Below are 25,856 nucleotides of genomic sequence, written 5' to 3' on the forward strand. Positions count from 1 at the left end.
CAAAGGTAAGTTCTTATAACCACCTCATTAACAATGTGTTAATTAACTTAACTTATGTATGTTTATTTGGAGAGAAAACTATAAATATGCGGAATACATGAAAATCATATTGGATTATTTAGTTTTCCCTGGTTTCCTTTCAAAGTCAATGGAATAAACTATGTAAAATTAGAAATCTTAGACCATGTTCAATACATTTTTTTTGTCAGTTTCCAAAATCAACATTCTCACTATATGTACGATTGTTTTTAGTTCATCATTCAATCTAAATAATACATCATATGTTCTTTTTTAGTTGGCACAATTCTTTATTGCGTTTGCCAATGTAAAATTTCAATCATTAGTATATTTAATTACCCGGTAGACATAAAGTTGATATCATAAATATAAAGTATACAATAAAATGATTATAACAAGACCCCTCATATGACTATACTTTTTCCAAATATAAATAACAGTAGATAGTCAAAATAGATTATATGAATAATCTTAAAAGTCAAAGCGTGTCAACTAGAAAAGAAGGGAGGAGATATATGGTTTTTAAAATGAAAAAACCAAAAATCGAAAACAAAGAAATGACTGTGATACCGAGCCGATGTGTAAATATTTCACCTTTCAATATTTTTTATCATAACAAAATCAAACAAATGAAAACTAATATATTTTTTTCTTATGTTTTCCGCATAATACCAATTTACCATAGTTTTGAAGTACCACACATTTCACCCCTAAGTATATTCCGAAACACCGTGACATTAACAATCCTATATGCCGTATTAAATGACCATAACCCTGATTCGAACCAACCTTATCCCCGATTCAACCCATAAACTTATTTATGTGGTTTGCAAATAGGAATGGGCATTGGTCTAGGACCCGACCCAAACCCTATTAGACCCGCCCCAAATTTTAGGGTATGAGTCCAATTTTGTTAGATCCGACCATTGGATATGGGACAGATCTGGATCTATTTGTTAATAGACGGGTCTGAGTCCAATATTTTTTAGAACCAGACCCGGTTCATATCCAACCCATGAATCATTAATGAAATAACAAAACATATTAATTTAACTTATTTATAGGCACATATTTTACATATGGGAAGTAATATATAATAACTTATGATATTTTATACACGAATGTGATGAAAAATAATGGTCAGATTAGGTCTAGAAAATAATTTAGTGAAAAAAATGTTAAAATACTCCGTATATATTAATAAAATATCAATGCTATTTAAACCCATTTTAGACCCAAGACCTATTAGACTCATTAGATCCGTGTAAGGGTGTGAAATTTTCTTATCCAATGAATATGGGATGGTCGTAGGTTCAAATCCTACTTGGGGAGAATTTATATCCACATGAAAAATATGGGTTAGAGTCTCACTAGACCCGCCCAATACCCATCCCTACTCGCAAACCCAGCCCACTAGAAAGTCATAGTCCATACTCTATGACTCTATGAGTCGCCATAGTCTACACGACCCGCCCAATAACAACGCCTAGTCGCGACCGAATCCACCCAGCGCCTCCGGAGCTGACTTCCCATTTTCTTCCCGTCAAAAACCACAGTCCCTCCCAAAACAAAACCATTCCCCCACCCTCTCAATTAAAACAACCATCAAAAACAGCTCCTACTCATTTTCTCTCTCCTCCCACCGGCAAACCTCGACGGATCTTCTTCGAGAGTCCAACAATGGCGGAAACTCAGCCAGCAAGCGGAGCAGCATTCTGGGAAACTGTCTTAGAACTCACCAAGTCAGCTCAAGAGAAGAATATTGACCCTCTCGCCTGGGCGATTCAACTAGGCGCCACCCTCAACTCTGCTGGGTTGACTCTTCCCTCTGTCGAACTCTCTCATCTATTGGTCTCTCATATTTGCTGGAATAACAATAATCAAACTACTTGGAAGTTTCTTGAAAAGGCCCTGGTTCTTAAATTTGTTCCTCCTATGCTTGTTCTTGCTTTGCTCTCCACTAGGTAATTTGAATTTTGTCTTCTTACTGTAATTTGCTACTTTTAATTCTAGGTTAAGAGAAATTTGCATCGACTAACTTAATTCATGCTCTACTTGAACTTTTTTATTTTTTATGTGGGTTTTTGTATTTATATGATTTTTATTGCAAAAGAGATTGATGGTGAATATTTGTATGTTAACAAGAAATTACTTTCAGGGAAACCTAATTATGTTGAAGGGCCAAGTTAGCCGAATTGGTAGATAACACTCTCTATGCCATTCCGGTTTAAAAAATGTGGCGCACTGTTAATCCTAATATGTGGTTATTTTCAAATTGGGGCATATTACGATCATGAAAGTGGGAGTTGAGCTCATAGTGCGCGCGCGGGGGTTGGGGGTGGGTATAGAAAATAGCTACTATCGCAATTGGGTTTTAACTGTAACATTGAAACCTTCTTTAGGGTCATGTTTACAAAATTCGTCGCATGCTGTTTGTAAAAGTGCGGATTGAGTTGACCACTTGAGTGGGGGAGGGGGGACAGCCACATCCGGGTTTAAATAATCACTCCACAACATTTAAGCCTATACTTTACGTATGGGGAGTATATTGTAAGACGACTGAGTTCAGCGTGAACGTGAAGAGAATGGAAAGAGCGGAAAAAGGGGGGGGGGGGGGTGAGAGTTAGGTTTTGATGATTATTGGCATGAATTAATCTAGTACACAGTTCTATTTATGTTTATCAATAAATAACTATCAGGGCAACCTAAACTGTTCACTAATGTGGAGATTGAATTCATGGCGTGAGGGGGGAGGGGGAGGGGGAGGGAGAGTATAAAAATAACGGTGGCCACATTTGGTTCAATTTATCAGACCACAACATTTAAGCCTAAATCTGGTCATATTTTTCGAAATGGATTGCAAACTGTTCATAAAAGCGGGGATTGAGTTCATAGCGTGAGAAGGGGGGGGGGGGGGGGGTGGGTAAGGTATAAATAATACAGACAGACATATTTGGGTTTACAAAATCAAACCCCAAAATTGAAATCTACTTTTTGCTCACGTTTACAAAATGGGTCACACAACATGGAGGACGTGTAAAAGTTATTGACGGCCACATTTGGGTTAAAATAAACACACTGCGATATAAGCCTACTTTCTGGATATACTCTACAAAATGGGGTGAGGATTGAGTTCATGGTTTGAAGAGGTTGGGGAGGTGGGAGAGTGAGGAGGGACAGTCTGTGAGTAAGTGTGTGCAATGAATTGGGTTTGCCATTGGTGAGCATGAGGGAGGAGAGAGGAAATTTGGTCATAGTCGAAAGGAATTTGGGTCAGCATTGGTGTGGTGCAAGTGTGCAACTGTGCGAATGGTGTTTTCTAGTGTGAGGTAGGACTCATACCTTGTGTTTGATGGGGTGCAAATGGTTGATGATTTCTAGAATTCTGGGGCTAATGCCTTATCTTTGGGGATCACCAAGTTTGTGGTCTCATGCCTTGTCTTTAACTGACAATGTGATTGACCAAACAGTAAATTTTTGGTGATTGACTCCTGTTCTCTAATATTGTCTTTTTTTTTTTTCTTTTTTTTTTTACATTCTAACCTTTATAACAATGGAAAAAGTTTCTTCTAGTTAAAGTGTACTACTCTTGTCTCTTCTCCCTCTCAAGATAGGCAAACTTGTTTTTTCGTCCCTAGTTTAATGTTGCATATTGTATTTTCTGTCAGTCCATACTCCAACTAGTCGCACTTCGTGCTGTCAACTTCAATTGTATTCTGGACTTTTGCAGGGTGATTCCAAGTCGAAGTTTGCATCCTGCTGCCTATAGACTCTATATGGAACTTCTTAAAAGATATGGCTCTTCTTTTGCATTTCAACTGCATGCATCAAACCATGAGAAGTAAGCATAACTTTGAGCCATTCTCCTTTTGAAAGTGGACCCCATTGTATGAAAAATCGGGTGCTCCTAGGTCCACTGAGCACTTATCTGGAATATGCTTGAATGTTTTTAACTGCTTCAATCTGCTAATCACATTCTGTTGAAACTTTAGAGTTCAGACACTTATGGACATTCCAAAAATTGATAATAAGGTGTTAGCCAAAGATGAAATGAAGGAAAATGGTTCTTGATGTATGCATCAAATTGCATATAATGGATGAGGATTCAAATAGAGGAAATAATTAGATAGTGGAGGTTAAAATGCAGAAATTTACCAGCATAAGTCCATGTGGGATTATGAACAAAACTAGTTTTTAGCATGTATTTTATTAAATCTACATAATTGTATATGCTATATAAAACTTAAAAAGGCAGTGAACTAATCAATTATTCCACCATTGATGAATTAAGATGTTATTTATATGACATAAAATCAATTAAAAGTATATGGAGAGTCATGCAACATTTTTATTTTATTTTTAAAATAAAATAAAATAAGAACTTCAAGGGTAAAAAGAACAATTAAAAAAAGGAAAAACATATAAAGTAAGAAGATGACATGTGGCAAGAAAATCATTGTGTTTTAAAATATTAGTATAGATTCGTAATTGAATTGCTCCAGTAGCCTTCTCTTTTAGTTGTTAGTTAACCATGGATTGCTTGTAAACTACCAGCAGTAGCATTATCTGATGGCAGTAGTTATAGTTTGAGGCATCCCAGTATCCCACACAACATTCGCATCTCCGCCACATTCATCTTATGAATGTGACATTGTTTCACAACTCTACATTCTGTGCCATATAATATTGTAGGTCTAATTGCCATACGGTAGAATTTCCCCTTCAATCTATTGGGTATGCCTGAATCAAATAGAAACCCTGAACGCTTGTGAATAGAAGAATAAAAAAGGATATCCCTTTGGATGTCAACGGACATTTTGTATGAGCTAAATCTGTTCGCCGTAGTCATCCTTGTGGTCATAAAACGTAATTGGTTGTCGACTTACTTGTAATTAGTATCCTTACATTCTGGTTGATTTATACTTCTTATGTCTGTCTCTCTCTATTTGAGGGAACTTGCGGGGGGGGGGGGGGGGGGTGGTTGATGTTATATTTTAAGTCTTTCTCAACTGTTTTCTTCTTCTTTTTTAGACTGATATCATGGCCATGGTCAGTAACATTTAGCTGAATTTTGTTTGCAGAATCTTGAAAGCCGTAGATGATGCCCTACATCTTTCAGATCTTTTTGGGATTCAACCTTTTGATCCTGCTGTTCTTTCAGTGCTTTTTGTATTTTCAAATGTGTGGCAGTTGGTTGATGCATCTTTGGATGATGAAGCGTTGCTGGAATACAGTACAGATAAGAGTTCTAGATGGCTGACAGAGATACAAACTATGGATATTGATGATAGTGGCCACTTTCCGGAAAACAGAACAGAATTCCAAGAGGGAATGTTTAAAACGAATACCTTGATGGCTATTGAGATGATAGTGGAATATTTGCAAAGCAGGGTAACATCACAGATTCTTTTCTTGGTGCGTCAAAATATGTAAGCGCTATTTTTTTATGGTGCTTGTGTTTTTTGTTTCATCTTCTAAATTATATCTATGCAAATTGGAGACTGCAAGAATCTAATTTTAGTTGACCATCTTTTGAAATCCTTGCATGCTGTATTACTGATGCAAATAATTTTAGCACGTTGCAATTATGCTGAAGTACTTAGACCATAACACTAAGAGGTGTGCGTGAACTTGAATCATATGCTAAAGAGGGCCTATATTATCTATTTATTTAGTTAAAATCAAAAGGAGATGTAGGTTTAGAAGGACCAGGGCCCTCTGAAAGAAAGTTAATTCATAATGTGTGTCAAACTTTCTTATGCTACTTAGATCTTGGCCAAGTAACAGTAAGAACCATTGCTCTATGACATTTTTCTGCAAGAAGCTTTTCCCCCGGAAAATCTGGTTTCCATCCCCATAACACCCAAGAGATAAGTTGCCCACCATCAAGTTCTTGTAATCACCTGCAAATTCTCCATAAAAATCAAGAACCCATGCCGTTGACCCCTATAGTGGAAAACAACCAGATCCATAGACAGGATGCCAGTCCACTGTCCATTATGTGAGAAACTATAGCTTCTGGACTCCTTGCTAGTTCCCACAAAAATGCAAAATACCAAAGTTAGGAAAATATTTATAATTCAAGTGTAAGATTGGTGTATGACAGTATGAGGAGATAGGGGGTGACTATTTATGATATATGAGGAGACTTCCACAAGTGACCTTTACTCGGATGGAACTATTATTGGAAAATTGAGTAATTTTAATTGCCTCAGTACTACACACTTCCTTTTTCTTGGAATTGCGTTTGGAGAATGATACTTGCAATCATTACGAGGTCGCCTTTTCTGTCTATTATAATCTGGAAAAACGCCATCATATTAGTTTCATGACAGACGTGCCAATTGCGAACAAGATCTTATACATGTGTGAATAAAATGACTAGAAGCTACCACAAGATAGTACTTTTATCATATGCGATCATGCTTCACTACATGGCAATGCACTTCTACTCTGTAGTCTGTATGCTGAAACATGTTGGAGACATAAACAATTTGATTTGTCTTAAAGTGATTCGTAACATCATTAAATAATACATGGTGGAAAATGGGAATAAGGTTTTCCATCACATGACTACATGAGTGCAGCACAACCACACTACATATGATAATGAGTAACCGGGAGCTGGTCGGATGCAGTTTCTATTAATCTAGAATTCAGATCTCTCATCCACTTGTTACTATTGGATTTACATCAGGGTTGGAGATCATGCTTTCTAGTTTCATGCTGTTGGATTCCAGGTCCCCTCACCCTGTAATTCCTTTTTCTTTTCTTAGTGGAAATTTTCTTACTAGAAGAAGCAAACGAGTTACATCGTCTCTCCATTATTTAGTTCGAGAGAAGGCGTCTTGGGAAATTCAATTATATTCAGCGCCTGTTTTGGAGGGTGAATTAATTTTCTCAAACATCTGAAACTAGCGTATCTGACTATTATTTCCATTGGAGAAAGTATTTATTTGGTTTATTGCATAATTGGATAAAAGGTCAACCAACTTTAAGTTCTGATCACTATCATGCATTGACTAGGCCCTCACATTGGAGAGATTTCTACCAACATCTGCAACTGCTAGCTTCCAAATCATTGGCTTTAAGGAGTTCCAAGATCACAACTCCAGAAATCTTTGCGCAGATGGCATCTGATACACGCAAACATTTGCATTGGCAATGCAAGACAAACCTACAGCACCAGTTCCATGCAGTAATGGCCCCTGGATGCTTTTTACCATCTTCAGTTCAATGTCATGGTGCTAGTAATTCTTCTCTGTGGCTCCCAATTGATTTGTTTCTAGAAGATGCTATGGAGGGGATTATAGTGACTCCGACATGTGTCATTGATACACTTACTGGTATGTTTTCCACGTGGTATTTCATGTTGTTATATGTGTAGTTTCATGCCAAAAGAGAGAAAAAATTATGTAGTTCACATGCAGGTATGGTAAAATCTCTCCAGGCACTTTACAGCACCACATGGCATGACACCTTCCTTGGCCTATGGATTGCAATCCTACGACTTGTTCAAAGGGTATGTTTTTTAGTCTAGCTAGCAATGCTAGTACTCTCTCCGTCCCATATTATTTGTCAAGTTTTCCTTTTTTACATGTCCCGGAATAGTTTGGAAGTTTCCAATAATAGTAATAATAAAGTAGAAATTTATGACACAACTAAATAGCTATTGGCCATAAGTAATATTAATGGTGGGAACATCACCAATAAATGGCGTTCCCTTGATATTTTTCATTCCCTACACAACTAGCGTGGGATGTAGGGAGTAGCATATAGTCAATTGGACAAACAGTGTCTTTTTTATGGTTTTGAAGGAAGGAAAAGGGATGTTTTTTAGCGGGTTCTTTTCTGCTGCTCTGTTCTGTGAACTATTATGTTCGTACTAGTATCACATTTAGTTTTGTTTTTTACTAATTGATTGTTCATTCGTGTGCAAAGTTAAGGACGTAAATTCATCTAATCATATCAAGCACCATCTGCTATTTATTTGTTGACCCCAGATATTACTAGGTCTTGATACTACATTTCCGTTCTATGGGGTGTTGTTTTAGATTACCCCGCATAATTTGAGCTGTATAATCAACCCCTTCGTAGATTTTTGCTCATTAATGCACCTCTTATTCTCTCCTTGCTAGGCCGTTTTTTGTCGTCAGTGCTACTGATTTTGACTTCAATTTGGCGGTCTCAACAGTAGTATCTCTGTTGCTTTCTCCATTTGGTTGGACTCTTGTTCTTGTAATCCTACTAGTTTTGTTTGATCTGGAGTTGAATTCATGTTGGAATAGATACACACATGCTGCTCACGTTGTCCTCTTAAGCCTGTAAGGACACGTCGAATGGAATTATGTAGAGAAGTTCGTTATTAAAGATGAAACAAAAATATAACTAACGGGCAACTTCAATGTGAGGCCTGACTCGGGGTAAAAATCCAACTCAATGTAGAAAAGCCTTCATACTACCTCTGCCATAATTAACAGTTGATTTCTAGTCTGCCAACTCTTTATCCCAACGGATAAAATGTCCCCTCCAATAATTATCCTGATTTTAGTGTATATCTCTGCTCAACATTACCGTAACAGAAATTGGCATTCTTTTCTCACATGGCAGTGCGAGTAGAGGAAGTATCTTGCTGATTTGATGCTCCCTGACGCCTTCCCACCACTTCCATAGTTTGTGTCATTACTCATTGGTATGCAAACCAGGTGCAACATGAACAGACGAACTGGGTTGTTATAACTCTGAACAGTCTGAGCCTTGTTTGTATCTTCTTATAGGAAGTTAAGTTTCTACATGCATAGACTCCCAAGTCCTGAGTTGACCACCCAGTTAGGACATTATGAACTGTAACCTTCAAGCCACTGGAATCTAACCACTTCCTATGTCAAAGCAAATGTTAAGTGGAAATCTTGTTAAAAAATCCTTGGAATGCATTGGTTACTTTCACACAAACATACCACTCCAGGGATTACCCATAATGAGCCTTCATGTCTCAGCCTCATGCGCGTAGTAGCCATTATCTCACATTCCACCCCTTATGGACATTGTGATGCTACAGTGCAGCGTTACACATCAGTTCATGCACACTCATCGCCTCAGCCTCACAACAAGGCTCTTCAGATGCCTTGTGCGTTGCCTGTGCTCTAAGGGCTTTCAGAGAATGCCATTGCTGTCCACAATGGGTACTCTCCCTCAAATTCTTTATTCACTAAGTGCTGCCTCCTTGTCATCCGTCGATGCTTCTCCAATGTAGTAATTCATCTATGTAAACCTTCTCTTCCACTTTTCCCATCAATTCTCCATACACCCCTATTTTTTTAGTTTAAGAAAAGTACTTACTACTCCCTCCGTCCCGGATTAGTTTTTACACTTTCCATGTTTATCCATCCCATATTAGTTTTTACACTAATATTTTGGGAAGACACCAAAATTATTTTAATAACACACTCTTTCCATTACCAAAAAGTTAGGGTCCTACACTCTCACATTCAATTAAAAAAAATATTTTACTATCTTCTATCACATTTTCTTTTCAATAAAACAATACCCCACTATCTCATTTTACATCTACTTTTCAAATAAAATAATATTTGATAACCAAACGACAAATTATCTCCTAAAACTGCGTGTCCAGATAAGTGTTAAAAGTCAAAACAAATCTGGGACGGAGGGACTTTAACTTGGAAAGGGTAATACATAGAGAGGAGTAAGGACAATGTGTGTTCACAGAGAAATTCTGTCAAAATTACAGGATAGCCCAATTCCTTTGTATCTCCCCTAGAAAATAATTTGGGGAAGTCCCAGCTTCCTTATCCCATATAGAAGCCAACAAAGCCACTGTATCCCAGTGCAAGTCACGCGGGGTTTACCATTTTCATAAAGTCGACCATTTCTTTGCAGTAAATAAACACCACAAGTTTTTCCATTACTTCATTTCGCCAAAGCACTTTTCCTTTTTCTTTACCAAAACCCACAAATCGAATAACCACTCCTTTATGTTCGCAGATGGGCACATCCACGTCTCCTCTGTTTACACTGCGAAGAGAATTCTCCAAAGATAGCTAGCGATTCCAGTGTAGGAAAACACGAGAGCAAAGCAAGTGTATGTTTGGTGAGATAGCCAGATTCATTCTATGCTTTTGGAGCATATAGCCAGTGTTGTTCCTTCCAAAAGCTAGTGTCAAATCAAATGCTTTCACCTCAAGAGGGACACTAGCTTTCCAAATGAAATTTGCTAGTGGAAATGTGTATTTAGGTGAATGATATTCAGACAAGTAAGAAAGGACTTATAAGAAAAAACCTCTGATGGATCTCCCAACCACACTCTAGAATAATCTACATCCATTACATGATTAATAGCTAGAGGTCTCACACAGTAGTGAGTGCATCACTTCCTCTACCTCTCGGTTATAGTCCCACACATCCCCGCAAAAAAATCCGACACTAAAACATTATGCAGTGTAGATAAGCAGGAAGGTCTTGGAAAACTGGCACTAAAAGGCTGCTCTCCAATCCAAACGTATTCCCAAAAAGTCTAAAACGGAACATTTATTCCGTTCCGTATCTTCAACCTCACTGACGGTGTAACTAGAGGTGAAATACTGACGGTGTAACTAGAGGTGAAATAAATTCCAAGGGCTTGAACATCCCGCCCATTCAGAACAATACTTCTAACACCTAGTGGCATGTTTGTGGGCTTCATCATCCGTAGATGTTTTCTTTGTCCCTTTTGGATTAACAAATTGTCTGTAATTAAATTAAGTAAAATGGAGATTATATAATTTTTCTATGACCTTCCTGTGAGAATTGTTAACAACCCATCAGGCCATTAGTTTAGGGAGAAACCATTAAATTAGAAAAGGCAAGGAGCCAAGGAGTGACATGAGAGAGAATAAATGAGGAAAAGTCAGATGAGAGTGGACAAGTGGAGCTACTATTGTCATTTGCCAAATTTATTATTTCAAGAACAGGCAAATGATCATTTATTTTTAAGTAATAAAAAGACGTATAGACCCTAAGGAGGCGTCACGATGTACAAACGGAGGGCAATTGGTAAAGAAAAGCATGATGTCGTACTTCGATGGAGCAATTTATCTACATTATCAAGAAAAGCTAAGTATCACTGAAAAACTAACACATGAGTAACTTGACTCCAGCTATACAGTAGCAAAAGGAAATGGTGCATGATTTGATAACTGATTGATGAGAATTCATCTCATGTTCCTTATGCACTTTAGACCTTAATTTGTCTTTCCATCTGAAACAACCTTGATAATTATTTCCGAGAGTGTTAGAGGCTTTCTACTTGTAGTCTCCAGATTGTTGATTTGGTTAGGGATTCATCTATCCTTAACTCCTCGTTCCTTCTATAAGCACTTGCAAAAAAATTGGTTCCGTTTTTCTCTCCTGTTTCTACTTGAAACTGGAAAGCTAGGCTATGATATTTGTGACGAAAGCTTTCCTCTCCGCTTCCAATTTATAAATGCAGCTTCTACTGTAGATTCATAAGAAAGGACATTATGTGTTAGTTTGTTGCCTGAGAATTTCCGTCCTTTAAACTTCCAGATACAGCTTACACTTCTCATTAATAGGAGTATAGAGTATTACATTTGTTTTTTCTGCTTTGAGAAATTCATTTATTCATGTATACAGGGATACTAGATGTATATGGAATAATGTATTCATCTCAAGTTCTTTAAATAATGTTATTTCCTCCGTTACTGTTTCAGGAGAAAAATCCTTGTGAGGGTCCTGTAGCTCGTCTTGACACTTGCTTGTGCATGTTATTATCCATTACACCTCTTGTGCTTGTTAACCTTGTTGACGAGCAAAATATGGAGTCTGAGTTTAGTCAAATGGAGGATAAACAGGCTTCTAAAAGTCGTCTCCATGAGTTGATTTCCAGTTTGCAGCAGTTAGGTGAATATGAAGGCTTGTTGACTCCTCCTTCATCTGTTGCTTCAATCGCAAATCAGGCTGCTATCAAAGCTATAATGTATCTTTCCGGTCTCAATATCACCAGTGGATACCTCGATTCTTTCAGTGTCAGTGATGTACCAATTAACTGTGGTGAGTAACTTCTAGTCTTCTTTGTTCACGGAGCCATTTATGCTTCTGTGATTTAAATATGTAATTTTAGTTGACCAATTGAATGAGAATCTGTTATGCATTAATTTGGATCTTTAATCATGTTCCAGTAGATTATCCATGTGTGTTAGGAAGCTATGAGGTGTTCCCTGGACTTGCCTTTCTAATGCACAATGCGGGCGGCATACCTTATTTCTCCTTGATTCTGTTATACATCATTAGCTATTGTGTTATTATATTGTGATTACCAGTTTTGTATTTTCAGTTCTAACTTAAAATTTTCTACAACATGCGAGCTTTTACTGCGTTAGTTACTACTTTTTTGGATCTTAACCTTATAAGCTAATTTATCAATTTGATTTATGAAGTACAAAAAACTTTATGTTTGTGTATAGTTTGATAATCTATTGTGTTGCATGCCAGCTGGGAATATGCGCCATCTGATAGTCGAGGCTTGCATTGCTAGAAATTTATTGGACATCTCAGCATACGCTTGGCCCGGTTATGTAAATGCACGGGTCAACCAAATTCCTCGTCTATCTGGACAAGTTACTGGTTGGTCATCGTTAATGAAAGGTTCCCCTCTTACTTCTGCATTGATGAATGCTCTGGTTTCCAGTCCTGCTTCAAGGTACAATGCTTCACTTGATATTATATTGCTATGTTTTGTGTATCACTTGATTTTCTTTGTGCTTTTTTTTATTTTTTGTTTTTCATTTATTATCTCAATGGAGAAGGGTTGGCAGGGAACCATTGTATATCTGTACCACATCCGTCTTGCTTGCTCTCCACCCTCTATATTGTGGATGTTTTCATGTGCAGATTGTGCTTTGGCACTCTCTATTTGGCGATCGAAGAAGTGTATTTTACTAAATTGTCCTCAACTATTGATTTGATTTCTAAATATCTAACCTTATAATGAAAAAATGCTTCAGTAATAGGAGGAGAAAAAAAATGTTATTTAAAATTTTCAATCGGTTTTTTCCCCTCGAATTACCTCCCCTCCTTCCCCCGTCTCTTCCACTGGCAAGATAACAACCACCAGTATCATCATCCTAACCTTCCTCTTTTTCTCACCCAGCAGATTCCTACAGCTACCACGTGCCCGTGTCCCACAGGGTCCCACCCTTGACCCTGACTGTTGTCCAAACTGTCAGCAGACCCCTAGGTCCACAACCCCCTTTCCCAACTCATCTTTACAAGTAGCCCCTATCCTTCCTTCCCCTAGAGTTCTAGCATATTCAACAGATATTGACAGACCAAGAATTGTGCCCAACAGCAACGATGCTGGTCCTTTCTTGATCTTTCCCCTCTTCTCCCTCCTATAATGCTGAGATTCGATCTTACTGTGGTCGAATTTGGCTGGAGGTTTCAGATTTGGAACCTTGCTACTGTTGCTAGCCACATTTGAGTGTGATAGATTTGAATCTTTCAGAAATGCACAGGATGTGATGGCAATTGAGGAAGGATGATGCCTGTGTTTGGTGAATTTGTGGAAGTGGTGGTTGGAATGGGGAGGGTAGGGGAGGGGTGAGGGTTTGAGCTGGTGATGGATTGATGTTTGGGTGACTGTGAGTTGGTGGTGGTGGCTGGTTAACGAGGTTGAAGGTGAAGGTGCTCTGGTGGTGGGATGGTGCTAGGGTTTTTCGTTTTAACAAAAATGTTTTTTTTCTTCTTCTTTAATATATTGTATTTTTGTAATTTTAAGCTTGTTTTTAAAATCTTGAATTAGTTGAGGGTTGTTTTGTGAAATATGTATTTTGCGCTTCACCTGATAGTAAGTGCGCAACACAGGGTTTCCATTTACCACATAGAATTTTGAATTTTTTTTAATGTCTGTGGGCTTATGAAATCTGTAATTAACATTCACAACTTCTTTGCCCAGAACCAATAGGGGATATGAATGCTGTAAGTCAGTGATATACTCCCTCTGTTCCAATTTAATGGTCACAATTTCTATTTACATCCGTCCCAATTTAGTTGTCACACTTCCTTTTATGGCATGTACCCATTAATATTTTATTACATCTCTCTTCCCACTACCAAAAGTTGATTCTCCATGCTTTGATGGGTTCTGGGCTTCTGGCCATTGATTGTTTAAGGATTTCATTTCGTTACTGCTATATCTTAATTCTTCACGAGGAGATGTACTTTACACCTCGGTTATATTATTGGGAATGTAATGTTAAACAAAATCCTTATTTTATCAACATCGGCAGAACCCAATACTTTTAAAGCTTCCACCCTAAGCGGTTTGACATTCTCTTACCCCTTATATAATAGAAAGGCGTGTCTGTCAGGTCCTTGTTCTGGGAAGGAAAGCTTTCTGATACGTCCACACCAAATAGAAACCTTAGCCAGTTTAATGAGGCATTTTACTTTGGCACTTTATAATAACGCCAAAGAATACTGTCCAACCTCCCTTTACCTTTGATTTAGAAAGAAGTTCTTTTCTACCAGGTTGTACAAAGGCAAGTGAATTAAGCTAATAGAGAATCGTCCATACATTTACCCTGCATCTATATATTAAACTCCTGGTGCTTTGATAGTCTGCTGCCCCAGCAATTTGGAAATTGGAACTCACCCCCTTTTGTTTAATTGGAAGCTTAGCAGAGGTAGAGAAAATATATGAGATTGCAGTTGGCGGATCAGATGAGGAGAAGATATCTGCTGCCTCAGTTCTTTGTGGGTCATCGCTGATCCGTGGTTGGAATGTGCAGGTATAACTGTTATTCTTTGGAACTATTTTGTGATATTGACATTATTTTACATATATTCTAATTGTTGTATGGTTTTTCTCCAGGAGCACACTGTCCTTTTTCTTCTAAGGTTGCTGTCACCTCCCATGCCAGCGGGGTATTCTGAAAGTGAAAGTCATTTGATAAGTTATGGACCATTCTTGAATGTTCTCCTTGTTGGAATAGCAACAGTTGACATTGTACAGATATTTTCACTCCATGGTTTGGTAGGTTGAATTGGTTGCTTCTTTCTTTTAATATCGTCAAAATACTTTTGTTAAAACTGTATCGTCAATGTTTCACTGAAATTCATATTGCAAAAGTATGATAATGCCACAGACATCTCATGCTGCAAATGTTTTAGCTTTTGTGCTTGCTTCCTATTCAAATTCTCGCCGGTCACTCTACTTTCTTCTGTGCTCTATAGTTTTGTTTTAGACCTCTAGTTAAAATTCTAGAAAATGAAATCTCATTGATTTGATGAGATTTATTTGGGTTTTCTCTTTCACACAAAGGTTTGTGCGTACGTCAAATAATGAGTGAAGGATGTTAAAATTTGGAGACTTTTCTTGCAGTCAGAAAGGAAAAAGTAGAGGGTAGAAAATAGTTGCGACTTTTAAGCGTAGAAAAGTAATTTTAGTCTGTTATTTATCTTGAATATGCTTATAGTTTCTGAAGCAAGGAATTGGGATGGTGTGACTGTAAGTTGAAGTCTCAAGAGGCAGTAGTAACATAAATAAGGGATTTAGAAGTTTGGCATGCGACCATCCTAGCTGTTAAGGTTATTGATTGAGCTTATGAATTATGATAGCACTTCAACTTGTGTTTTAGTGATTATTGATTACATGCTGCCAGAAAAAAAGTTATAGATGTGTGTTATAGTAAAGGAAGGCTTGTTTGCAAGCAACCAAAAAAACCTTCTGTGAAGCCCGGGGGGATGCACCATCAAAGAAAATTCCTTGCCCAGTTGATCTGATAGAGAAGATAGACTTGGGCGTTTTAGCATGAAACAAAAATGCACTAAATGACTCCTACAATACAATATAGTGAACTTAGAATGGTGAATATGCTTCTTCGGTTCCTCCATTTTCCCTATAAAGCTTATTTAAGTTCTTCCAGGCTTTCTAGCCATGGCACTCGGGATTCTTAAGATATAAGAACTCGAGATTTCACCTGGCTCAGCCGCTCAAGTCAAGCTTGATTCGAGTCGTGTTTTGACAATGTAGACTTTCTGAGTAGCTCACATATTTTCTTTGCTGAGTAGCTCATACATTTTCTTATTTAGTCAGATTGAAGTTTGTTGCTCTAGGTAGGATGGTAGTTTGGTGTTATCCTTTCTATTCTGAATGAAGTTCTTGTATTGGGTTAGAGATAAGGAGAACAGTCATTGAGATGATTTAGGAAAACAGAGCATGAAATTGGTAGAGTGGGCATCTGAAGTTCTTGTTAACTGGCCCACAAGGTTTGAAACCTATTGGTAGATTTTAGGAGTTAAGTAGTTTTCGGCTGCATTTTCAGCATGGTGTTTGATGTTGGATCCGTCTTTGAAAGACTAATTTTGTTATCTTTACGGTTTGCCTTTAAAGATGCCACTAAAAATTGTTTTGACATTTTTTGGATGGGATTACAATGATTAGGTTGTTGGCTTATCTAGACTTTCCAATAATTAGGATTTAGGAAGAAGATTTTAGTTCTTAATAAAAGTGATCTGTAAAATGGAGGTATGCCTTGTAAGTTTAGGGTAGTTTAATTTATTTATTTTTGGATGGTAAATTACAGAGTAGTCTTCCCTTTGCAATAACACTAGAAAAGAGCAGAGAACAGAACTAACAGCTTAATCTCAGCGGGTGAGTGAGGTAATCCATAGTCCATACTCTATAGAGGGTGTTTGAAACATTATCCAGTACAACCAAGAGTTCACTACTCTGAAGGCTAGGTAACATCCAGAATGTATTGGCAAAGAACAACTCCAGAGGCATCACAGTGAGCCAACCCAATCCTGCAATAAGAAACATAGAGGACACAAAGGAAGCAGTACCTAAGTGTAGGGAAAATATTTGTTTCACCACCAAGTCACCAACTTGAAACTGCGCGCTCTATTTATATGACCTCGTCACCTGAAGGATCTTTTAAAATTCACCAAACAAGTTGCGACATGAATGTCAGTTATAATAAAGTCAACATCAAAAGCCACCGTTGCTGTAATGTCTTTACTTGTTTCATAATCTTTCATGACATCTATTAGTATGAATACTTGGAGATCTGGTACTGAACCACAAAAGGTCAGAGGACGCGTGAACTTGATAAATTACTTGGATACCTTTGCTAGCATTAAACAGGATGCATATAAAATTACAAGTAGCAGAAGTTATAAAGGTTTAAGCCCTAGACTTACTGGTCTATGTCTGTAACAAAGAAGTACTAGGAGTTCCAAATCTTATTGAACTGATTTGTTGACAATCATTTCAGGTTCCACATCTTGCTGGAGAACTGATGCCCATTTGTGAGGTTTTTGGCTCTTGTTCGCCAAAGGTTTCATGGACTCTTACAACAGGAGAGGAAATAAATTCTCATGCAGTCTTCTCTAATGCATTTACCCTTCTTTTGAAATTGTGGAGTTTTGATCATACTCCTATTGAGCAAGCCATGGGTGATGTGCGATCAGTTGCATCCCAGCTAAGCCCAGAGTACCTCCTCTTAGTGAGGAATTCTCAATTAGCATCATTTGGCAATGCATCAACAGATCAGAGTAAAGGCCGTAGATTTTCAAAGCTGATAACTCTGCCCTCCACTGAACCCATATTTATGGATTCTTTTCCCAAACTAAAATGTTGGTATAGACAGCACCAGGCTTGCATTGCCTCTCCACTTTCTGGTCTTACACCAGGTACCCCTGTCCATCAAATTGTTGAGGCTCTCTTGACTATGCTCTTCAAGAAAATGAATAGAGGCACAACTTCTGGAAGTACCAGTTCGTCTGGTTCATCTATGGAAGAGGCTGTACTTCGGCTGCAGCTACCTGCGTGGGATATCCTAGAAGCTCTTCCCTTTGTTCTAGATGCGGCTTTAACAGCATGTGCCCATGATAAGCTTTCTCCACGTGACCTAGCCACAGGTTGGTATTATGTGCCTAGTATTTGTATTTTTGTTTGATTAACTCTGAAGCTGAATATGAAGAACATTCTGGATTGAAATTTCTGCATGTTTTTCTTGTTGCACTGCATATGGATAGGTAACTCTATATGTGTCATGATCTTCTTCAATAGTTGAATGGGAAAAAAAATTCAGGGACGCAGGCATGAACATTTTATAAACTTCACATCCACGTTCTGAATTCACTTTTGCTTCTTTTTCTTTTTCTATTTTTAAGTTAAGAATAGAAATTTTTAAAACACTAATTATCATAATATTAACGTAATTATTTGTTCTTGATATGTTTATTAAATTAGTAAAGTATTAATTCCTTATCAATTAATCCTATGAACTCTAAGGTGTATGAAGATACATATTAGATTCTTTAGGTAAAACAACAGTCTTCATTTAATTTTGAAATTGATCCAAGGCCAAAGGCAGAGCTACATGACTACATCATGACCTCTAAAATCTGTTATTTTAAGGGGGAAAAGTAGAGGTTCCTAAACACATTTAAGATCAAAGGAGTGAAATCAGTAATACTGTTTGGTGTCTGAAATTTTGATTATAACAGCCGACAGTGAAGTGGTGCTAGGCTGCAACATATTTTTCTGCTGCAAATGTAGGCAAAATGTGATGGCCACGTGCTAATGTGCTATCACAGCAATTGGATTTTATTGATACGCCATTAACATAATATCTTACTAGGCTCTGTGGGCTGGCAATCTCCAGTATTATGTTTCTTAAATTGCTTTAAAAAGTATTGTTACTAGTTTGGTGTCTGAGCTGTTTGTTGTTTTGGTATTGCATGCTTGTAAATTGGTCTTCGATTTTTATTTATTTGGGGACTTGTATTTTTGAGATTATGGTAACTGAGGAAGCTTATTTTGGATTTTAGGGCTCAAGGATCTTGCTGACTTTCTTCCAGCATCTTTGGCAAGCATATTGAGCTACTTCACAGCCGAAGTAACAAGAGGAGTCTGGAAGCCAGTTTCTATGAATGGAACTGATTGGCCAAGCCCTGCGGCTAATTTATCCATGGTCGAACAACAGATACGTAAAGTGTTGGCTACCACAGGCATTGATGTCCCCAGTCTGGCTACAGGTATCCTTTTTTGAACTTCTCATGCTTTCTCTTGTGAACTTAGTTTCTTTGTCCATGCAAAGATAAAAAATGATTAGACTATTCTTTGTCTTGCTTGCTTCCCATGCTTTGTTGGTGAATGGTGATACTACCCCTCTTCACTCTTTTCGCTTAGCCACCCTCTAGGCGTATAGTATTCTTTGTCTTGCTTGCTTTCCATAATTTTTTTATTATACATATGTAGGGGAAGGCTCTTGTGAGAACACTTCCTTGTGTTAGAACATACCCTATGTTCTACAAATTAGGTGTTATGTTCTAAAAAAAATTTCTTCTCAAAAGGACTCCATTAAAGCTCTAAACTAATCTTCAACCAAGTTTTTCACGAGTTTAACTAAATTTTTCATTCCATTTTTTGAAATTCGACTTGTATATGTTGAATTCATTTACAAATTTAACTTTGTTTCTCTCTCCTCTTTTATACTCATTCTCTCTCAAAAAAAATACCCATTTTTCCCTCAAATAGATTCCATTGAAGCTCCAAGGTCAAGCTCAACGAAGTTCTTCACAAATTCAACAAAAGTATTCATCAAATTTTCTGAAATTCGACTTAAGGATGAATTCAATAGATATGAATTCAATTCCGTTTCTCTTTCAATTCAGTACATTTAGAAAGTTCAAACATATTTGTTTAAAAAATTTGCTGACTCCAATTTATTTTCCTTCATTGGGTTGTTTGTGCAGTGGGTAGCTCAATTCCTACACTTCCTCTACCATTAGCTGCACTGCTGAGCCTCACCATAACTTACAAAATTGATAAAGCCAATGAACGTTATTTAAACTTGGTTGGGAGAGGAGTGGTCGTACTTGCAGCTTGCTGTCCTTGGCCCTGCATGCCCATCGTAGCAGCTCTTTGGGCTCAAAAGGCTAAGCGTTGGAGTGACTTCCTTATCCATTCTGCCTCACGCACTGTCTTTAACCTCAACAATGATGCTGTTGTGCAGCTTCTGAGGAGCTGTTTTTCCTCTGTCCTGGGGTTTAATGCGTCCCCTAGATGTAGAAATGGAGGTGTTGGTGCTCTCCTTGGCAATGGATTTGGTTCCCGATACTCCAATGGGATGTCCCCTGTTGCCCCTGGTATCTTCTACCTACGTGTTTGTCCGTTCATCAGAAACATCACCTTTGTCACGGAAGAAATTCTCTCTCTCCTGATGGTGTCAGTGAAAGGTATTGCGGTTGGTGGTTTATCCAATGACGCCATAGAAAAGTTAAAGAAAAGTAAGTTTGGAATGAGATACAGACAAGTATCTCTCACTTCTGCAATGTCACGTGTCAAGCTTGCAGCTTCAGTTGGGGCATCCTTTGTGTGGATATCTGGTGGGTTAAATCTACTGCAAACTTTGCTTAAAGAAACGCTGCCCTCGTGGTTTATATCAACCCAGAGAACAGATCACATATCAGAATCAGGGGGTGTTGTTGCAACATTAAGTGGTTATGCATTGGCTTACTTTGCTGTGCTTTGCGGCCTATTTGCCTGGGGAATCGATGTAGAATCATCTGCCTCAAAATGGAGATCCAAGGTTCTTGCTTCCCACCTTGAATTTATGGCTACTGCTCTTGAAGGGAAGATCTCCCTCGGATGTGATATGGCCACGTGGAGGGCTTACGTTTCAGGTTTTTTGGGTTTGCTGGTAAGGTGCATCCCTGCTTGGTTGCACGACATTGACGTGCATATTTTGAAAAGCTTGAGTAGGGGTTTGAGGCAGTGGAATGAAGAAGAATTGGCTGTTGCTTTGGTGGGTGTTAGTGGCATTAATGCAATGGGTGTTGCTGCTGAGTTGATCATTCAAAGTGCATGATAGGTTTCATATTGTTCTGTTTAGGACTAATTTCTGGTCTCTAACAGCCTTGCAGTTTAGCGGCTTCATCAGGCAGAAGTTTTATCTTCGAGCTCGCTTTATGAACATGTTAGTCTTTTAACCCATATTCATTTTCTAAATATTCATGTATAGGCGTATAAAATGACGAAAATTAACTGCAACGTATATTAGTTATTTTCCGGTAGTGCCTGGTGCTTCTTTTTTTTTTTTTCTTTTTTTTTTTTTTTTTTTTGAGTTGGGTACATAAAGAAGGAAGTATATGCACAAAAACTGGGCTGCCGATTATAACATACTTCCTCCATTTTTTAATAATTGCACCATTTGGAATTTAGCACTATTTTCTTATTTTTATATAGTTATTTTTTGTGATTTATGCGTAAGGAAAAGTATACTCCGTATTCATGTGGGATTTTATTAGATTTGTCTCGAAATATATACTTTTAAATTATCAAGTTTTTGTAATTTTTTCAAATGTATAATGAGAGATATTAGTGGTTAAAATAGTGCAATGACAAGCGTGAAATCTCATATTATTAACAAAAAATGGACGAAGTATGCATGCTTAAGCTGTCCTTGCTTCATTTGTAAAGTTCAGTGCAGTTTTAAAATTTTGGGGAAGTTTTGGGCACCCCATCACATCAATCCGGTGCTATATATGTTACATTTTCCGATCAAATACTTATACAAGAAGTCTCTAAGTAGACATTCTTCCTCAAAAATTCGTTCCATTTTTTTCAATTTGTAGTAGCAATGGATTAGACAATTCTCTCTATTTTCTTCAACAGATGTTTGAAGACTTATCTTCGAAATTGTATGTTGTATACATAAATATATTAACTCATTAAAAGATATATTATTACTATAAAAAACACACACACACACGCATAATCAGTGGGAGAAAATGATGTAATTTTGTACTCAAAGATACAAATTAAAGTTTGAAATTGGGTGATAAGTACAAAAATAAGAAAAGAAAAACTAATTACAAGAATTCAAAAACACAAAATATAAACCATGTACGTTACTAAGCATCACTCTCTAGAAAGGAGTATAAACAAGAAACTTAATTTTTAGTTATAAAGTTTTGACATTATCCCAAGCTTGAATAATTTCCAATTCCTCATGCATTTGATCCTTAAGAATGTCTCTAATACAAAGATTATAGAAATTCTAGCACCTCGAAACCGAATCGAATCATCGACCTGTTTGATGAACAATCTGTGAAAAGATTGCAGTGCTTGAGTTTTCTTCATTTGATGACAATGTAGTTGCAGCCGAATATTCATCATCACCCTCATCTTCATCTTCTTCTAGATTCAATGTGTTCAAATGCATGTTTATGTTATCACTTACTGCATTATTCCTTCCATTATTAGTAGCAGCTTTTTCACCATCACCACTTTCCTGAAGTTGAAGAGAGAATTCAAGGTTCCATAGTAAGTCACTCATTGAAGGTCGATCAATACCATGATCTGATAGACACTTAAAAGCAGTATCTACAAACTTTTTTAAGCATTCTGGTTTTATGGTTCCTTTAATATGAGGATCAATGATATCATCTATGTTTCCCTTTCTGACTGAACTTCGTGCCCAATCTGCCAAACTAACTTGCTCCTTTGGAAGGCTTGGGTTAAGAGCAGGCCTAGCACACAAGATCTCAAAAAGTACAACTCCAAATGAATAGACATCTGATTTCTCTGTCAACTGTTGTCTTCTGAAATATTCAGGGTCTAAATAACCAAAACTTCCTTTCACAACTGTACTTACATGGTTTTGGTTTGTTGTTTCAGGTCCGGTTTTCGACAACCCGAAGTCAGAGATCTTAGCAACCCAGTTTTCATCCAACAATATATTAGTAGTCTTGACATCGCGATGAATGATTGTGTACTTTGATCCAGTATGAAGATAATGAAGACCTTTCGCAGCACCAATCAACATCTCTAATCTTTGCTTCCAAGTAAGATTGATCTTGTTTCCCTTATACAAATGTTCTCTTAAAGTACCATGTGCCATGAAATCATACACCAATGCCATCTCTCCATCTTCTTCACAATACCCAATTAGAGAAACCAGATGTTTATGCCTAAGTTTAGAAAGCATTTCAATCTCTGTAACAAACTCATTAACTCCTTGTTCAGATGATGGGTTTGATTTCTTAATAGCCACCTTAAAACTCCCATCAATCACACCTTTATACACCTTACCAAAACCTCCAACACCAATCACATGTGATTCATCAAAGTTTTTAGTAGCCCTTCTTATCTCCGCTAAGGTGAAGTGACGACAGTTAGCAGCTGCTTCAGTTGACAGTTGAGCACTCGCAACACTACTTCCTCCAATGGTTGACTTCATCCCTGTTGTCTGAGAATTACCATACAGTGGCAACCAGCTAGTTGTTCCAGATTTAGACCGCGGCATCTTACTCTTCTTCTTATACAACACAACTGCAAAAACTGTGGCTAACCCAAAAGCAGCTGCAACACCACTAGCAGCACCAATCGCGTTAATGTTAGGTTTATCTTTGGAGAAATCTTCCCTTTTTTCTTTCACAACTTTAGCTAATGCTTCAGACAAAGTTGGATTAGGACCTGCTAAATTCTTATTACCATCACTCACCTTAAACATCTCTAACCCATTAAGTAGTGCATCATAAAACTCTGGTTTTTCAACACCATCTCTAGGGTGAAGTCCTACAAGAAGCTCTTGTTGTCCTTCCTTACCCTGCACATTTACCGCGTAGTCCTTATAAATAGGGACGTCCTTAGCCCCGGTCCAGGCTATGACATCAGCACCACTAGGTGTTGCAGTTTGGTTATAAATGAAAATGTTGAACAACCTTTGGTTAACTTTTGAGTAGATATGTTCACAGAAATGTAACCTTATAATATATGTGAATGCAGGATCAACAGAGAAAGCCCATGTCAGATTGAAATTCAGGGTAATGTTCGGGTCGGGTCCCATAGACCTCCATGTATCATAAACATCATAAGGTGCAATATATTTAGGCATACCTTGATAAACCAGTCCTACAGTTTCATTATCTGCAGAGGTAACACCAGCAGCAGCCCCAAAGATATAGGGTGTGTCATCATACCATGTCCTTAATAAACCCGAATCATTTGTAGGAGGGATATAATTTCCACCTACATTCAACCTTGCAATTGTTTCAACAGTTGAAGTTTTTCCATCTAAGGTTTGATCAGAGAAACCTACCAAAGATGCAGAATCAAAGAAGTTGGGTGTAGGAACCAATTCAATACCATTGATGAAGGAAAATGAACCAGGGTGTTTATTTGAAGGCTTAAAAACAACCTCTAAAGAATCAACCCCATCATCTAAAGGAGCAATTGAATACTCCTTAATAATATAAGCTTGGGTTAAAGCTTCAGCTGTTATGGCTGCGCTGAAATTGTTAAGAAGGGTAAACCCAGCAACAGTAACAGAGAAATATGAGTTGCTAATGTTGAAAGAGTTGTAATTTGTTGGGTAAAAATGGAGGCGTAGAAAATAGCGGGATTTGGAATCGATTGGAAATTTGTATGACATATCAGAGTTACTTACCCTAGCTGTCATATAAGGGATTTCAGATGGAAGAGAAGGGTCTTGAAAAGTTGCTTTTATTGTTTGGGAATCACCTTGAGAAGGAGGAAGGTATTTTGTATCTATGTCCCATTTTCTTCCATCCCCATCTTTACCTTCACTAGTTGCTCCACAATCTAGGGCTATCGCCGCCGAGGCCGCCGCTTTTGGGTTGCCGGAAAAGGATGGTTTGATGGTGTTCAAGAGGAGGATAATGGTAAAGATGACGAACAACTTTAAGTGGCAACCAATATGCATGGTTGCACACCTTGAATTATTTAGTAAAAGTTAATTAAATAATGGCGTAACAGTAATTTATTGGATTACCAACTTCTTTTTGTTGTTTTCAGATATTGATTTTCCCTGTACGCCTAACAGGGAAAACAAATTTCTGAAGCTTTTTTGGGGGATTTATTTGAGGGGAAGCTTCAGATTCTTGGATTATTTTCTAGTAAGAGAAATAAAATGGATATTAGTTTTTTTCATTTTGTATTTTTATTTTTTTATTTTTTTTTATTTCTCTGTCTCTCTCATTGCTATTGCTAACCTGGTAAAGCCAAAGACCTCACAAAAAGGTGAAAGATCAACATTTTGCCTGTTTTGGGCAGATTTTTTCCTAGTAAATTTTTTATGTTTTTACTATTTTTGGTTGGTTAGAAATGGGGGAGGAAGAGAAATTTAAGGAGGAAGTTTTTTGTTTTTTATTTCGTTTTTTATTTTTAAGTTGGCAATTGCTCAATATTAGAAAATACTACTAAACAATTGAATTTTTTACTATATTTATCTTCGGATAAGAATAGATTAAGATATATCAAATTCTCTTGCGACGTCTTTAAATACGACGTGATTTTTGGAGTTTGGAAATGTGGTAAGATATTATCACTATAAATATAATGTTCAGTAAAAATCAGCTCAATTCATAGTTTTTAAAGTCAGTAACTAGATTTTGACGTAGAGTCTTTACAATATAACACGGGATCGCAAATTTTAGAAACAAAGTAAGAGGAAAAAAAATAAGGCTCATTTCATTTCACGTAAAGTCTCTATAATATCTGAGTAACACGTGATTGGTAAAGTTTAGAATACAAAAACTAATATATGACGGTTCTATGATAGTCTTATTAGCAAATTAATATGGAGTGGTTATACTCTCTACTAAAATAGTTAGACAATGTGATCAAATAGGTATACTTTCTAATTATATAGTCATATTTTTTAATCAAATAGTTACATTTTGTCATTGTTATATAATGATGACATCAACGGTCTTATGTATACAGCGTTCTCATGAGAGACTTTCCCAATTTAGAAATGGTTTTTAAGGTGCGGATGAGCCACAAG

General features: G+C 37.3%; 2 protein-coding genes across 3 annotated transcripts; one reads left to right on the top strand and one right to left on the bottom strand.

The window, feature by feature from the left end:
- The first annotated feature begins 1,496 nt into the window (after positions 1-1,496).
- Positions 1,497-24,089, top strand: LOC110803341 (mediator of RNA polymerase II transcription subunit 33A). Of its 2 annotated transcripts, XR_002537419.2 has the most exons (14): positions 1,497-1,982; positions 3,749-3,859; positions 5,100-5,447; positions 7,045-7,364; positions 7,449-7,540; positions 11,748-12,087; positions 12,529-12,736; positions 14,711-14,825; positions 14,909-15,070; positions 17,313-17,958; positions 18,874-19,080; positions 19,801-21,023; positions 22,727-22,893; positions 23,837-24,089. XR_002537419.2 is itself a non-coding variant. In XM_022008851.2 (12 exons), the coding sequence occupies exons 1-12, from the start codon at positions 1,699-1,701 to the stop codon at positions 20,913-20,915; spliced, it is 3,948 nt and encodes a 1,315-aa protein (XP_021864543.2). In that variant the 5' UTR covers positions 1,497-1,698; the 3' UTR covers positions 20,916-21,120. The 2 variants fall into 2 exon arrangements, 1 of the variants encoding a protein (XP_021864543.2); XM_022008851.2 differs by lacking the exons at positions 22,727-22,893; positions 23,837-24,089 and having other exon boundaries at positions 19,801-21,120.
- Positions 21,829-24,989, bottom strand: LOC110803342 (receptor-like protein kinase ANXUR1). The gene has a single exon (XM_022008852.2). It carries the CDS (start codon positions 24,771-24,773, stop codon positions 22,131-22,133), a length of 2,643 nt encoding a protein of 880 aa, XP_021864544.2. The 5' UTR covers positions 24,774-24,989; the 3' UTR covers positions 21,829-22,130.
- Positions 24,990-25,856: the final 867 nt, after the last annotated feature.

The sequence above is a fragment of the Spinacia oleracea genome, chromosome 1 (assembly GCF_020520425.1).
Source record: "Spinacia oleracea cultivar Varoflay chromosome 1, BTI_SOV_V1, whole genome shotgun sequence".
In the NCBI taxonomy this organism is placed as follows: Eukaryota; Viridiplantae; Streptophyta; class Magnoliopsida; order Caryophyllales; family Amaranthaceae; genus Spinacia; species Spinacia oleracea.

Coding starts and splice junctions, on each gene's coding strand:
- LOC110803341 (XM_022008851.2), top strand. CDS start 1,699: ATGGCGGAAACTCAGCCAGCAAGCGGAGCAGCATTCTGGGAAACTGTC. Junction 3,860..5,099: donor CATGCATCAAACCATGAGAA/GTAAGCATAACT, acceptor TTTTGTTTGCAG/AATCTTGAAAGCCGTAGATG. Junction 12,088..12,528: donor TGATGTACCAATTAACTGTG/GTGAGTAACTTC, acceptor GTTGCATGCCAG/CTGGGAATATGCGCCATCTG.
- LOC110803342 (XM_022008852.2), bottom strand. CDS start 24,773: ATGCATATTGGTTGCCACTTAAAGTTGTTCGTCATCTTTACCATTATC.